The sequence below is a fragment of the Squalius cephalus genome (genome assembly GCF_949319135.1).
Source record: "Squalius cephalus genome assembly, chromosome: 3".
Lineage (NCBI taxonomy): Eukaryota > Metazoa > Chordata > Actinopteri > Cypriniformes > Leuciscidae > Squalius > Squalius cephalus.
In genome coordinates, this window is record NC_137124.1 from 31,335,554 (window position 1) to 31,352,680 (window position 17,127).

The following is a 17,127-nucleotide window of genomic DNA, read 5'->3' on the forward strand; positions in this document are numbered from 1 at the left end:
CTTAAAGTTAACGGTTGTATCAGTATTTGAAAGGGCAGCGCTGAGAAAAAGATTTTCTGTGAGTAGTCTCTCTATTCTGGACCAGTTCCTCACTCAAACTCATTTTATGGTGTAAGAAGGAAGTGTATGAACTACTTGTGAATCTCTCACAATATCTTTACTTAACCTACTATATCTTTACATCTACAACCCAGTTAAAAGGATGTTATAAATGATCAAATTCCCTTATTTTTGCTGTTACATTCTCATCTCATCAGCTGCTTTGCATTTATAGCTAATGCATCTCATTAACAGTGACCACTTATATCATTTTGCAAATTTCTACACTATTAACAATCTCTAAAGTCTAAAAAATCTGAAATATCAAAATGACTAATTTAAAACAATATGTAAAAATAGATGTTTACCTTTTCTGAAGGAGAGTATAAAATGAAAGCCTTCTCTATTCATTGAGGTAATATAATTGAGTTAATGATATAATTAATTTCATTTAATTTGATTAGACATTGAACTTTTCATTGTATTTGAAAAGACATCCCTTGAGACCACAATTTTGGTTGAGATTGTAAACCAGTGCTACAGTATGTAACCATTGCTATAACCTGTTGGAGTAGTAAGGACCTATAACATATTAGTTATGAAACTGCATAATTTGTCAAGAGGTCTGACACTGCCACTCCAACTGAGAGTGTTCTGAGACGTTTGGCATTACGCCTATTCATACTTCACTGGTAACACCCCTGTGATGTTGTTTGGTTATCTCTGTGTTGTGCTTTATTAGAACGGGACAGATTGCATCAGGGATTTATCATCCTCAGTGAAAGCGAGAGTCTGAGGGCAAAAGTCTCTGGCACACAATGCATCACCTCAATGTGCGCTGACTGTCACCCATGAAAAAAACAAAAAACAAAACACTGTCATGTTCCCAATGTCCTGCACCATTCCAGGCACTTTCGCCCCTGTGTTTCTGATTAATCGGCAGACATGGCTTATGAACTGAACACACTGTAATACAGCAAACCTTGCTCTGAAGTCTTTATCTACTGTAAGGATTTGCGTCTCTTGTGTGGTAACACAAATTTCTGCCTCGGCTAGTCCATTGCAAAGATTATCATCTCACCATCTGCTGATCAACCACACATAAAGCTTATAGCAAGAATCTAATGCAAATATTACTGTATTTGATCGCCTTTTATTGCATGCAAACACTTCAGTGAAGCCATTACCTGGTGATACACCAAGTATTGAGATTGCAATTTTATTTATTTTGGTATATTACTTAAATATTGTGTGCATTGTGTCCAGCACACATTTTATTTCACCTTATAAAAGCAAAATCACCATAGTTTAGTACTGGAGCGACATTTATTAACCTCTTCTAACCCTTTTTACCGCAGATTAAATATGAACTTGAATTTTTTTTAATGTACTATACCATTTCTTTTTAATCTACAATGCTCAAAATCCCAGGGATACCAGCATTAGGCTGTTTGTCTGTTTCCAGGTTAGGCACAATTATAACCGGAGGCACATAAAGTGTGTCATAAAACAACAGCATTTTACTTGGAGGCTTTCTGCATATTAGAAAAAATGATAAGAGATTTCATATCTCTGTTGTTTCACAGACCATAATGGAGAGCTAAAGGAGTATCCTGCTTTTCAGATTCAATCTCATGTGAGTCTCCTCTATATAAAGTGGAGATCTCTATCACAAATTGTTCTCAGATTTGCCTGTACACTGTAGAAAAAGTTGTTCTGAAGTTGTAAATAAAAGATTATTGGAGTACGTTTTACAAAAAAATATATATATTTCAGTCTTTCAACATGAAAATTTCAAGTTCAATTCAGTGTGTTACTTGCTGTTTCTTTGCATTTATTTGTGGAATTTACTAGCAATTTCTGGGTGAAGACTGTTTCAAAGTAAATCCTACAAACCTTTTTCTGGTCACACTTTATATTAGTTGTCCTTAACTACTATGTCCTTCCATCAAAAAAATAAGTACAGCGTAGTTATTGTGTTGATGCTGTTTTGCAAAACCGCTATTGAGGTGGGATATGGTATACGGTTAGGGACAGGTTTGGTGGTTTGGGTAGGTTTAAGGGTGGGGTAAGAGAAGGGTCAACAGTGTAATTATAGATATGATTACAGTAGATATTAGACTGTAATTACATGCAAGTGGGAACCTTTTTTTTGTGTAAAACTTTAATATTAATGTAAACATTTCTGATCATTCTTTCAAAACCAAAATCATCTTAAATGTTCTATTCACCTTAATTGTATTGGTCTACACTAGTCAGTAATTGTCACATTTTATTTTTCCTAAGAAATTATTTGATTACATATCTGAGACAAAGTTAAGGTGATCTGAGCTTTAAAAGAGCAACCAAATATACATCTTCAAGCCTCTGTGGTATTGTCATTCTAACAGTCTCATTGACAGCCAGAGAAAGAGTGCAAATCAATTAATCAATGACAAAGCAATTATAATCACTATATTTACTTTATTGTTGTCAACAGTTGTGTCTTACACGAGTTATTTGCATGAGTGCATTTGCATCAAATCCACAGTGGGATTTTTTTGCGGTCTGTCCCTGATGTTTCCTTCAGAGGTGAATTTTAGGTGGAAGAAGGACAGAAAATAAGAGTGAGCTGTGTTAGTTTATTTGAATGAGGGATGATTTACAGCGGTGGGGAAAGCACTCAGGGTCTTGTTATGTAACACATATAAATGGCCATGTCAAATACTCATTAATTTGATGGGAAGAAGAGACCTTCACCAAGCAGAATAAAAGCCACCTGGCTCATTTCGCTTAAAAAAGAAAAATGCTAATGTTGTGGTGGATACTCGCTTGCTGCTCGTTTTTACCCCTAAGATCCATTTATGTTTGTGTAAACTGTTATTTATTCCATTGAAAGGAAGATGACTTTTCATTATGCATGTTAAATTCAAAGTGAGTGAAAGTCATTAACTTGAAGGCGATAACCACACTGAATGTCTAAGTCAGTGAGAGTCTGGTTTGTTATGTGATGCCTTGCAGGCTTCCATTAAGACAATAGAATGCAGTGTTTTAGCAAGGAACAATGCCTCTGCCATTCATCAGGAGATGTGTTTAGGTAGAGTGGAAGAGAGTGGAGCAGGGTTCAGTGAAGACAGCAGCAGAGAGTTTAGAGTTATTTGACAGGGTAACGTGCATTTGACCAATGAAATGAACCGTGTGTTGTACGGCAGCTGTTCGTGATGCTTGCGAGAGTAATGTGTTTTTCAGCTGGATTTGGGCCTATCCTATTGTGAAGAATACATTACAGTTCATGACACCCGCGGGATGCTGTAGTGTTTAGCCGAGACACTACCGTCATGCAGCTGCCTGGTGCTTGTGCACCTGAATAAAACAAAAACAGTGTTTGTTTGTTTTTTTATTTAAAGAAACAACTTTTATTTCAACTGTGTTGGCAACATATCAATGTTTTTTTTTTCTTTTCTTTTTTAAATTTTATAAATGAATGTCTTATCTTGACCACCATACCTTTAATAAAAATAAACATTATTAGAGGTGACTAACAACCACTATGGTAACATGTGCCTTATTTGATCAAAATATATATGGTTGCATTTTTATACATTATGAGACAAAAAATGCTTGAACTCAGAAGTCAGATGTGAGGGAACAGAATACACAGTATTACACACAGTCTTGTAGAAAGAACTGACATGAGAGAGTGCCTTCTTTCACATTTATAAAATGAAAAATGAGACCAGTTCATGCGAAAAAAAAAAAAAAAAGAGTTGATAAAATGATCCAAAAAAAAAAAAAAAATGCAATCTCAAAAGACTACGTCATTTATGATTCAACATCAGATACTCCAATAAGAACAATGCTAAAATGAAAACCGTAGTGAACTGGAAAACAAACCAAAAGACCTTAATTAATAATAAAAAAAATAATGAAATTAAGAGAGCCATGCATTTGGCAAGGCAAGCGTTTATGGATGTCAGTTGAGTGTGTGACACAGTTGTGAAATTCTAATTCACATAGACACCTTTTAATTTTTTTTATTTTTGTTTTTCATCATGCTTCATATAGAATCCAATTTACATCCAAATCTGAGACAGATCTTCTACACAAGTCCCTTCTCATTATTATTCTGATATTTTTATTTTCTTCAAAGTCATATCCCATCCCTCTTTGTGAAGTGCCATAATGGTAGATATATTTATATATATTTATAGATACATAGTTATATTTTCCCTTTGTTGTTTGGTACATAAAGTGAAATCATTGCAAGTTGTTTGGCTGTGGTCTCTTAGTAGGCAAACAGGAAGGGGAGGAGCTTATGCAGGATCAGCAGAGTGATGTAAATGAGTGGCTCAGTGGCTGCCATGTTTCCGGAACCTGCAAATGTCAGCGAGAGAGACAGGAATGTCTGTTAGATCACATGCACAATAAATATCATCAGTTTTTCATTTACCAAGAACATTAGCATTAGTTTGACAAACAGAGCATCTTCATTGCTTTTAGTCTGAGGACATTTATTGCATCAAAATCTGATTCAGCATGTGCGCCATATTTCACATCATTAAAGTCCTTCAAATGGCTCTTTCATAACAACTTCACAGCAATTTTGCTGTTATCGCCTCATTCCTCCATCGAAGTTGACAATCTCAATTTACAAGACCGAAATGCAGTCAGCTCTGCTGGAGATGTTGAAAAAACATGGTGCACCGCTCCTAACATGGAGATAATAGCCCTATAGGGCCTCCACGTGAGCTACTTGCCCTCGTGTGGAAACTACATGACATATCATCTCTGTGACTGACAGCAAAACAGAAGCCCATGGGCCTTTTGAGTGCTAGCCAACAACAGCAGATAGAATACAGAAACCGATTGTGACATGAACGCACTTATACAAACACACAAGAAAATGCCAGAAGGATCCATTTAGATCACACATCTCTCCAATATATAAATGTACGCATATTCTCACACTACATAAACACACTAGTAATGATTCATTGCTTAACGGGGCTGCAGCGGCGCTGACTTTTAGAGTGTGAAGCGGCCGTATGTTTTCTGATTTTCCCATGGCCATTTCTCACGACGCTCCTTTACTCTTACTCTCCCATCATCCCCAAGCAGATTAGCATGGTGTGCCAGGCTGCTTCGTGACAGGAACATCGCGCACGTCACGCTAGCACGACATCACACAAGCTCTAGGAGCATGTCTTACAGTGGGCTCCTGGAGCGTGTCCATATGTCTCATGAACCCAAGTTTATTTTGCTGCTTCTCTTCGATCATCATTATTACAGAGGGAAGAGGATGGTGTTGTACTCGTGCATGGTTGGTTGAGTTGGTTCAGGGCGGTTGGAGAGACGGTGTGGTTCAATTTCATGCTCTTTCTGCAAAGTCAAACATTACAGCAGGGCTTACTCTTGATTTGACACAAAGAAACCTTCAGCTTTTCCTCTTTATACTTTGTATTGGTATTACTGTATGAAGACATAACAGACTTTAAAACCCTGATATATTGGAGCTATAGTGGGTCACACATTTTCTGAAACCAGAGGATCGTCCTTCAAAATGTCACTCTGCACGCAATGAAAATCTCTTACCAAGGGACATGATAGATACACAAGAGATTAGACTAAACAAGGGTAAGTGAATACACGAACAGACGTGCAAATCAGCTAAAATGGCAAAGTCATGACCCTGACTGCTGTGGAAATAATTACAGTCACCATCGACGCAGAGGGCTTCTGCGTCCAGCTCATTACTCACATGTCATCGGTAATCTCCTCCTCTTCCTCATTTAACCCTCTAGAAAAGGACATTAATCTGTCTGTTCGCTTAATAACATATTTAATGAACACACCCCAGTGATCGAGGTCAGTGCCACTTTTAATAATATTTTATAACCTTTGAGGGATTATGGTTCTCATTCGGTTTTGTAGAAATGTGAAAGGTAAATCAAATGCTTGCAAAAAAAAAAGCCCACATTGTTTGTTTAATAATTAATGCTGGTCAAAAAAGAGTGAATTGTCTTCTGGTGAATTGAATTGTAAGGATATTTAAGATATGTGAATTTAGGCACGTCTTCAGCAGACTGACTGCATGCAGAATATTTATTCCCTAACATTTATTTCTAAGTCATTTGTTCCCATTTTCTCACTCTTTTAACTATATGCTACATGAAGGATCCTGCCTCAGGTCTTGCCACAACCTTGAGATTACATCTTCATGTGTACCAGTCACTGTAAAAGCAGAATTCTCTTAACCGACCCTGTTCTTTTCTAGACACGAATGCTTAAATGTATCAGCTCACAGTAATAGTCCCTTCCGTCCAGCCCTCGGGCCATGCATAAATGACCTGACATTCTCCATTAGCTTCTCCTGATGCAATGCAGATTGTCTGATGATGGCAAACCATCCTGATCTATGTGCAGTCCACTTATAAATCATTGTATACCGGTATTAACATTAGTATTATAAATGCAGCGTTCTTGAATTTTTAAAAAAAGAAGTCATTTTATCAGCGGTTTTTACTCTCTTCTGATCTCAGCAGGTGTTCTTACGCAGAGCTATAATGGCCCACGAGGGCCCACTGGAGGATCAGAAGCAGTGGACTCTAAAGATGAAGGATTAGAGGGTTATGGTGTGATCATATCTGTTGAGCTGAGGCTGTGTCCCTCTCCCTCTGAGGGATAATAGAGTTTCAGCAGCACACTCTGCACACCTCAAAATCCAATTGACTATAGATTGTCAAAGCCTTGCTTTATAAGCTCTGGGCATATGTTTGGCCATCCCAGCATGCCTGTGAATGCGGAGGCTGGTATAGTAAATCAATGACACCTTTGAATGATTTCTCGTTTCAAGTACTTAAGATGCTAATGGATCTATAATGAATTATAATATAAAAAATGTGGTACAAAGCAGTGCAATTATGATATCTTCACATACAAAGAAAGCCTATGAAAAGGAAACTAAGAAACATGATGATAAACAATCAATGATTATGGAAATGAAAAAGGACGGGTGACACTTGTTCCCTCTGGACATGAGCAGAGCTTCAGCGAACAAGAAGATTTAAGCCCGAATGGCTGAAAAAGAGGGAATATTGATCAAACACAATCAGTATTCTGTATATACTGGCAATTGACCTGTTTTAGTCATTTCACCTATAAAAGACAAAGACAATCAGTTACTGTAAATGTTATAGACCTTAGTCAGGGTAATGATATTTTTAATTTTTGACAGGAAAAAAAAAACAAGGCTGTGAGGGATAGAAGTACATCACATTCAATGGATTGTACTGTTGTTTAGCAACATATAGATTGTTCATTTGATGAAACATCTTTCTGAGAAAAAAAAACTGTAGAAAAAAAATATACATAAGAGTTTTGAAAGCTGTTCTGAACATAATGTGATCGAAGTCCTTGTTACAGTGCTTGCCTTGTTTTTACATCCACGTTAAATTCAAAATGCCGTATAATCTGACTGAAGTCTATAGGGCCTGAAGAAGCACTACACATGTACTGTATGTAAACATCAAATATGGATGTGTTCTTAGTTTTACTCTTTTCAGCTGTAGCATGTCATGAGAGATGGGCTCTGTTTGCACCTGATATTAATAAGCTATGCATTTTCCATGATCCGATCACAAGTGGTCAGCATTAAATACATGTGGAAATTGGATCAAAAATGTTTTGTGATCAGGTCGCTGAAACCACATATGAAGGGTGCATGTTACCACATCACATTTGTAGTGGAAATGCTCATCCATCATAATGCGTCCCTGACTGCGGTGAAGCACCATCTACTCACCGCCTAGTCATCTAAAGGTGCAGGCGTTTTTCAGTGACATTTCAATAGGAATCCATGCAATCATGAATTTTGCGTAAGCGTGAAAGTTTCCCTACACAGATTTCGCATATGATTCAACAGAAAGTTGCTTGGTTTGAAAGTGACTTCTGTGTGATCTGTGCTTCATACATCTACACTATTGACAATAGACAATGGGCATTTTATACCCATGAAATTTTCTATAAATGTTGTTAATATGACTGCACCTTAAAATGTGATCGTTCTGGGAAGTGTTGTGACAAATTGCAGCTGCCTTCCATATCCTTTTCATTCGCCTCTTTTCCCACTCGTTTGTAAGCCATATAAAAACAGTTTGTTCATTTAATAGTATTCATACATAGTACGTGATGCTGAAAGTAATGTAGAGAATGAAATCAAAATACAAAACTGGTCACAGAAGACTAATTTGAAAAGCATTTAATATCAGATGGAAACGGTAATGTGATAAAAATTTGCAAACAGAAAGAACTGTCCTGGCTATTTTGTGATTGATTGCGTTGCGTTACTATTTCTGTGTTTGGTGTGGATGGACAAATTGCTTCCACCTGGTTGGTAGACAGTGTATTGGTGTAAGTGTAAAACAAAGTAAGATCCCATTTACAGTAGTAAATACTGGCAGATACTGTGTAGCAAATAGCATCCTGTTTATGTGCAAATAGTAATCAATACAGGTCTAAATAGAAGTAACACGCTGTTTGTCTCAAGGGATTGTCTGAGCTACAGTATGGTGGGCAGAGTAAGTGAAAACAGTCATTGCCAACAAGGTTAGCAATTTGTGTAAATAAATACTACCATTTTGTTGTTAATTGTTCCCTTAATTTGACGTCCTTAGCGTTATTAAAATTAATAAATAAACACAAACTACGACCATGTCAGGTTTAAATACAAACTCGAGAGACACTGCACTATTGAAATTGCTGACAATGAGTCATGAAGCTCTCTTATTTTCCTCTGGATTGTCCATTTATTCGGTCACCTCCCATTTTTAAACATCTTTTTACACCGATTTTAGCCAGCTATCATATATCTATTATTCATGCTCTGAAGCTTTTGTTCAGGCTTACCTCTCTCTCTCTCTCTCTCTCTCTCTCTCTCTCTCTCTCTCTCTCTCTCTCTCTGTTTATGTGAGTAATGTAGCCAAACAAAAGCTACTGTAGATTGAGACAATGCTCCCCTTGATTTCCCTAGTGGAATCAGCAGGTACACAACTAAGCACTGTCCCAACATGACAGAAGCAAAGATGAAACAATTAACCCTCGTCTATGAGCGCTGAAGTGCTCCCCTCATAGTGACAATGCACAAACCTATCCAGTGAATAAATGTCTGTGGCGGGGGGGCTGCAACTGAATGTGGCTCATCAGTTAAGTGTGAAAGCTGTCCAGCAGCACTAAACACTGGGCTTCTCCCCTAAAGCATGCAATCAACCCACCACCACCACAACCCACCTCGCTCGCGCTCGCGCTCGCTCTCAGGGGGGAATGCAATTTGATGACAGGTGTTTTAAGTTTGCAAAATGTGTGGGAGGCAAAAATGAGCTGAAAAGTAAGTAAAAATCAACCAGGATTGGCACACATGCATCCTGTATAATTATCACACACAGAATAACCAGATTGATGTCGGAGCGCATTAGATGTCGAGAGAACGTAGAGTTCTGAGAACACACATGCACACAAACAGAGACTAGATTAAAACAGCTGTGCAGCTGGAGTGATATTAACTTATCAAGGGCGCCAAGGTCACCTGAGGTGGCATGATGCATTGTGGGTAGAGGCATTGCGTAAGCCTGTTTGTGCTTCTCCTCTTCTCATATCTTTTTCTCTTCATTGTATTTTTTTTCTCTCTTTCACAAACTATTTGCTCTTGGATTGTCACTCAACAACTTGACTCCAAAAAATCGTTTACAAACCCTTGTGTCGATGTAAATCATTATCGTGAAAGTTATGAAGATTGAAGATTTTTTTGTCTTTACAATGAAAAAGTCAAAAGGATCAACATAGTTAAAAACATTTACTTTCATTGTATGGAATGCTAAAACATTTTTCTAAACATCCTTTTTTTTTTTTTTCTTCACACAAGAAATAAAGCCAAACAGGTTAGGAGTGACATTGAGGGTGAGTAAATTATGATACTATTCTCTTTTTTTGAGTGAACTATCCCTTTTACACTCTCCCTCTTTCACTCTCTCTACTGCCCCATTCCTCTTTCTGATGCAAATAGCCAAATGTAAGAGTGAATCTTAAAATTATCTTGTGCATTACGATTATTCAAACCTGCTGAAACTGTAAAACAAAAAAACCTATAGACAACCACAAAGAGCTTAATTATAGAACCAGAAAGCACTGACATTAATATTAAATGAGCATCTGGATTAAAAACCAACATCATCCTGAAACAATATATTAACAGGAAATGTTTCTTAGAGAGCATTTTTGTAACCTTTTTGTTTTTAGGAATCTGTATCCATTCTCAAAAGTCCAATGAGTTAATCTGCCTTTTCCAGCAAGGACAGACATGCCACCAAGCCCTGCTGGGAAAAATAACAAAATAAAAGAAGTGAAAGCAGCAAGAGGCAATTTGATGCACCTGACAGTGTGTAGAAGGCCAAGCTTATCAGCTCCCATCCATGGCATTCCTTTAATATTAATTGTTTCTGCCACTCAATGAGATGACACTGTGGAAAAGTGACAGATACATGTTTCCAAAAGACAAGATGTGCGTCTGTGAGAAAGAAAGAGAGTGAGTGTGAGCAGCGAGGGGTGAATCTTCTTTCTGTCCTCAAAAGCTGACTGTGGTCAGAACTGAAAGGTGCAATCCTTCAAATGTGGCAGATGACTCTTTAACCCTCTCACTCCACTGACAAAATCTGAGCTCTTAACCAAAAGGGGGAAAAGAGAAAGCCAATATAAATTTGACATTTTTCTGTCAATGTTAAATGTGCCAAAGCACTTACAGACATAAAACTAGCATTGGTTGGCTGGTTTTGAATCAATTTGCCTGACTCTGTGAGAGAGACAGGCCTAAAAATCTCTTTCCACATTCATAAGTGTAATATAGAGGCTCTTCATCATATTCGATGCAAAGGTACACAATAATAGTCTAAAACATTATTTTTTTTAATTATTTTTAAACTAAACAATAAATTTATATATTGTTTTTTATACCATAATGCCTGTTATTGTGATCTGCAGATCTGTGATCTGTGTAAAATAAGGGAGAAATTAGCATTGATCCACACCACTAATGATTTTAAACCATGGTTTGTATTTCCGAGCAAAGGCAAATTACCTAATTATACAAAAACATATTCCTGTTTTTAAATAAATAAATAAATATGGTTAATTGATTTTGCATTACAATCCTAAATTTAACCCATTCTCAGGGAGAACAATAATGCATGAGGTATCCAAATAAATAGAGAGATAGAGGGATAAAGCCTGGAATGATATACTGTGGAGGATCAGAGCACTGGCCCTCTTAATGTCCGACATGCTTGCTCGCCAAATGGCTGCCTCCATGTCTGGCTGCACTAACGACAGGGCTGGCTGAGCAATGCATGTTGGCACACACACAGTCACTCCCACACACACACACACACACACACACGGATGTACTGTATATATACACACGGTTGTCATGGTCCCAAAACAGCATGCGTCATAGTTTTATATATCATCAAATGCATCCCACTACTTAAGCTTCTTCATCAAGAAAGATTGCATAAAAAAAGCTCAATTTACTAGTCTATTAAACATTTGACATTTTTACTTTGTTTGCACAGGGAACTTTGTTGAAGCCTCAAAGGTATACACTACTGTTCAGATAAGTAAAATCAGTAAGATTGTTTTTTAAATAAATTAACACTTTTACTTAGCAATGACACATTAAATTGATCATAAGTGGCAGTAAAAACATTAATAGAAACAAAAGATTTCTATTTCAGATAAACACTGTTCTTTTGAACTTTCTTTTCACCAAAAAATCAAAAAGGATTCTTTTGTTTCAACAAAAATATTAAGCACAACCGTTTACAACATCGATAATAAAATGAAACGTTTCTTGAGCAGAAAATCAGCATATTAGAATGATTTCTAAAGGACCATTAAGACTGGAGTAATGATGATGCTGAAAATTCAGCCTTGCCTTTGTTGTTGTTGCTGTACTATTTCACATAAAATACTGCTTTTATGTTGCTTTGGTGAGCATAAGAGACTTCTTTAAAAAAACATAAAAAATCTTAACGACCTCAAACATTTGAACAGTAGTGTATCTGTAAATTAAATGTAAATTCATGTTACACATAATAGGATTACTTTGCTGATCAGGCTTGTAGAATCTCAAACATTTTTAACTATATATATATATATATTATGAAAATCTAAAATATAACTTAACATTCTCAAGAGAAGAAGTGAAATGTTACAGTTATAAAATGGGATGAACAGGATGATATCAGTTCTTGTTCACCATTGCAGCCCTAGAACGCAACTACTGTATTGACAGGGACATGAGACTGTTAACTTCCACTATAACTGAAACTACTTCTGAATTCACTGTATCACTCTATAGTCCACAGCAAGGTAAGTCACTGCAGGGTAATGCATCCCTGCCTCAAACAAACTCCTCTGGCTCAGCTAGAGACTTGATGTAATCGCCCTCCGTTGTCTGCAGGATTCTCTCCCGCAGTGACAGAAGCCAGAGTCAGAACACATCCAAGCCTCTAAATCTCCAATGAAGACCCTAATAAATAAGAGGCCCTGACCCCTGAGGCCAGAGTTAAAGAGACAAGGTGATATCTTGATAACCTCCTCTGTCACACTGCACAACGGTCATAAAGAGACAAGAAGGGTCGAGACTGATGCTCTGAGGCTGGACAGATCGCAATGCCACTTCCTGCTTAAGACAGACACACACACACACACACACACACACACACAAACAATTTTCTCCTGGACTGCCTACTGAGCAGACAGAGGTTTGATATGGAAGGGTGACAAATTAAACCTTCCAGCAAAATGTGATTATTCTGTGATGTGCTTCAGTGATAAGTGTGTGCGTGGGTCAACAATCTCCAACATCGTGGCAACCAAATGTCCGCACTGTGATAGCCTGAAAGCAGGGAGTGGGGGTTGGCAGACAAATGTCCCCATGAGGAAAACAGTTTGATAAACATACTAAATGATGTCTTGATGAAAAGCTATAAAAGTGCAAAGACGGTTCTGGGAGGGTTAGGCTTAGGACTAAGATAAATAAAATATTATTAGTGCAGTATGAAAAAAATAAAATAAAATCAATGCCAGTCCCACCATGATAGAAAAGCAATGTTTATGGACCTACAGGATTCACCGACACTTTTTAGTGGTAGGGCAATACAAATGAATTGCTCCCATCACACACAAATTTTTTTTTTTTTCCGAAACATATATCAGAAATAGAAAGAACTCTAAAGAGCCATGTCAAAAGCTAAATCTGCTCAAATCATGAAAAAAAAAAAGAGCTAATATCATGGAAATAACATCATAATTAAAGGCCTTAATTGTATAGGCTATTTCAGTAATTTAATAAAAAAAAATATTTTTTCTGAAATTCAATATGAGCCACATAATAGTATACACTAAGAACTCCAAATCAATTTGTTTTACATTATGGCTTAATTCCATTAATAAAGTCTCTTGAACACCTGATTATTTTTCCTCACTCGACCGCTCGGTGTCGCTGTTGTACTGTCACTCACCGGATCCGTGCTGTTGTCTCTGGATAGATGAATTGCCTGGCCGAGGCGAAGCAGACGACTTGACTGCAGATCCCGTCGTAGTCGCTGAGGAGGGAGCGGGTCCCATTCCAACCGGCGGAGGCACGCGGGGTTTTCCCTGACCCTGGCCCGGTTCAGAAGTGGCCCTTCCACCCGTCGCTGTGTTGCTGTTCCTCAGTGGCCATCGGTTCTGGATGTGAGACACGGCCTCCTCGGCCAGCATTCCCTCGCGCGGTGTCACGCGCAGAGTGGCCTGCACCTTGTATTCCTGAGTCTCATCAGAGTACAAGTCCAAAACCCGACATTCATACACTCCCTCGTCCTCCTTCCGCACACCCGATAGGCTGAGCTTGTGGGAAATGGCGTTGCCCTGGACCCTCACCGTCTGCTCACAAAGAAACAACAGGTTTTGTTGACATGAATCAGGGATTTGAGCAACCCAGTCTTATTAACCATTAGGCCTATGTTTTATATTGTTTACCATTAAACAAAACATGTCCGAAATGGTGGGGTTGGCGGATAGCAATTGAGCAATAGGATTTGGGCTAATCCAAGGTGTAGAATATATATATATATATATATATATATATATATATATATATATATGAATATATATATGAATGTATATATATATATATATATAGTTATATAGTTTAGTTATACGTTTTTAACTAAATTTAAATACGTCTATTATGGTATTAATCATTCTTATAAAACATGTCAGCTGAGCTTATCCGGTAGAATTTAAGGAACGTCACAATAGCGTTCCTTTACCAGTTTATCTCTTTTAAATTACATAGTATGTGTTTTTTTTTCTTTTCTTTAAATTTTCGTTTCTTTCTTCAAGCGACATTCTGATTCTACTAAACATCACATAGCCTACACTAATGTTGTTATGAAAAATACAATCACTGTAAATACAGATTGTTATACTCACGCTTATTTTCGTGGCGTCCCGGTGGGTAACCTGTAATAGATCACATCAAAACAACATAAGTAGCCAGAAAGAGTAGTTTAATTAGACTATTCGTGTCACAGTATCAGTGGGCAACTTTTATTGAAGCTATGAAAGTAAAGTCCATACAATTAACAATGAACGAGAGGCCCACTATTGGCAGTAGCACCATGGACAGCAACAGTTCCCTTTCGTGTTTCATCAGAATTCCTATTACCGGTTCAACTGACATCTAGTGTTTCATTTGTCACTTTCAATAGGCTATAAGAGACCTTCTTCATTGATAAAAGTATATTTTATTTTTGATTTGGTTGGTCTGTCAGTAATTGAAGTTCTGATTTTTTTTTTCTTGCAGCCTACATAATGAACCATGCAACGAAAGGGTAAAACACATTGCTTTATTTGTTTATTTATTTATTTATTTATTTATTTATTTATTTATTTATTTATTTATGTATGTATGTATGTATTTATTCTATCCATCTATCATTAAACATGACATCACGCTCGTATCCTCCTTGTAAATGCCCACCCACAGACACAACCCAACTCAATTCACGACGTAAATTAATAGCTAATCGCCTCAGTGCGTTTAGTTGGGATCACTCATCACAAGGGATCCATCTGCACGCAAAGCCCTGCCACATCCCACTGCGGCCATCAAACAGCAGTCCTCTTACTAGTCGAATAAGAACTTAAACTGAACATTTCTGTGTTTAGGCAGCTTTGAAAACAACGAAAGCCCCATTACCTTGGCTCTGTTGGCCGGAGCGCTAATTTGCAGTTCGTGAGCGAGCTCTTTAGGGGCCGCTTCCTTGAGGTGCCACCATTGAATCTCCAGAGAGAACGGCGAGACTCCGACGGCTCGAAAAGCGCACGGCATCTCTATGTCCTCGCCCTCACCGACACTCACATCTTTGGGCACTTCAGTAAATGTGGCTTATGAAGAAAACACATCAACAATAACAGATGGTTTGGTTAAAAGAAACCCCTCGAATAGATATAGCCAACTAAAAGGCCTATATGTAAGATGTGACTAACATTTATGTGTGTGTGTGTTTTAACACCTTTGTTATAAATTGAATCTGATTTGAGTAGGCGTATAATAGTATGGTTCAGTTGGGAGCATGTCAATTCTCTACACGTAGCCTATTACCTTTTCATTCAATTACAGCCTCAACATGCAACGATATGGCATGAAAAAGCTATTAAACTTAACCAAGTACAGTGCATTAATAAAAATAAAAAAAACGAAGAAAAAAAAGTGGATAATCTCAACAGACTGTGCAGTAACGCTGAGTAAATACGCAACGTGGGAGAGACTAGAAATCTGCCCAAGTTTACTCACCTTTTACACAGAATAGCAGGGACGCATTCAGAATGAAATAATAAAGGACGCTGTGGAGTCCCCGTTTTTCCATGTCATAAATAAGGTGGTTAGATTGGAGAACGAGTGAAAGCGGTCATTTGACCCGGAGATAAAGGTTTTATTTCATCGGCATCTCCATAACTCTCGTCCGGGTTTATTATTTTAAAGATATAGTTTCTTCCCCGAAATGTAGAATAAAAGGACTGAAATCTCCATATAAGATACTCCAAAACGATGCTGCGTCAGTCAAACAAAATGTAAAATCCAATGTAGCGGACCAGAAAACCCTTTTCTGTTGAGAAAACTGTGTTTGAAAAGTGTTATCTTGAGTAACTATCCTTCGCCTCTAAAGAATCCTCTGTTCCACCATTTGCTTCTTATCAAGATAAAACTTGCTTTCAACAGTATAAAATCTGCTCACTTTGGTCTCCATAAAAAGAGAAGAAATCCGTGATTCGCTTCCACCACCCATCACAAAACAATCCTGCGTCTAAACCTTGCAAACCAAAACAAAAAAAATCCAAAAACTAAAAAAAAAAAAAAAAAGCCCAACGTCGGAGGATGAGATTCCCTCGACGTTTTTAAGGAGCAGTTAAGCACCTAAAGGAAGAAGCGACATCAGTGGATCGTTCCAGCTCGCGCCACCGGAACCCTCAGCTTTGTGTGAGAGCGAGCGCGTGAGCAGCGAGGAGGCGCTTTGGCATTTCCAGACCACTGACAGACTGACGGGGTTTGGGAGAAAACTAACCGTCTCTGTCTCTCAAATCAGCATACGGCTCGACCAATAAGAGGGAAACCGTAGCAGCGGACGGATACAAAGCAAATCACTGGGAAATTAAAGGCGCTTCTTCATGCGGTTCGCTCTGCGAGATCAACAAGCGTCTAATAAATTAACAGCCGTTGCGTCACGACCAGATGTATTTAATTTTAATATGAAACTCCGATACCTCAGATTAAAAGTATACCCTTAATCTCCCTAACCCATCATTTGCCTCAGGTTACTGATAATAATACCATCGAGGTAATCTGCATTTCTTCTCCTCCCTGCTGGAAAATCCAGATTAAGATGGAAACTGTTTTGGAACATGGGGAACTGTTTAGCTGGTCTTAGATGGTCATTAGCTACAGCAAGGTGGTAGACCATCTTGGAGCATGCAGGAACAAACCAGCTATCTTTTGGTCAAACTGATTTTGGA

The 17,127-nt window shown here is 37.9% G+C and overlaps 1 protein-coding gene across 1 annotated transcript; it reads right to left on the reverse strand.

The window, feature by feature from the left end:
• Positions 1-2,512: 2,512 nt before the first annotated feature.
• On the reverse strand, positions 2,513-16,786 carry vstm2b (V-set and transmembrane domain containing 2B). The gene is made up of 5 exons (XM_079865653.1): positions 15,911-16,786; positions 15,314-15,501; positions 14,545-14,574; positions 13,590-13,992; positions 2,513-4,392 (listed from the first exon to the last, which is right to left on the reverse strand). The coding sequence occupies exons 1-5, from the start codon at positions 15,981-15,983 to the stop codon at positions 4,304-4,306; spliced, it is 783 nt and encodes a 260-aa protein (XP_079721779.1). The 5' UTR covers positions 15,984-16,786; the 3' UTR covers positions 2,513-4,303.
• Positions 16,787-17,127: the final 341 nt, after the last annotated feature.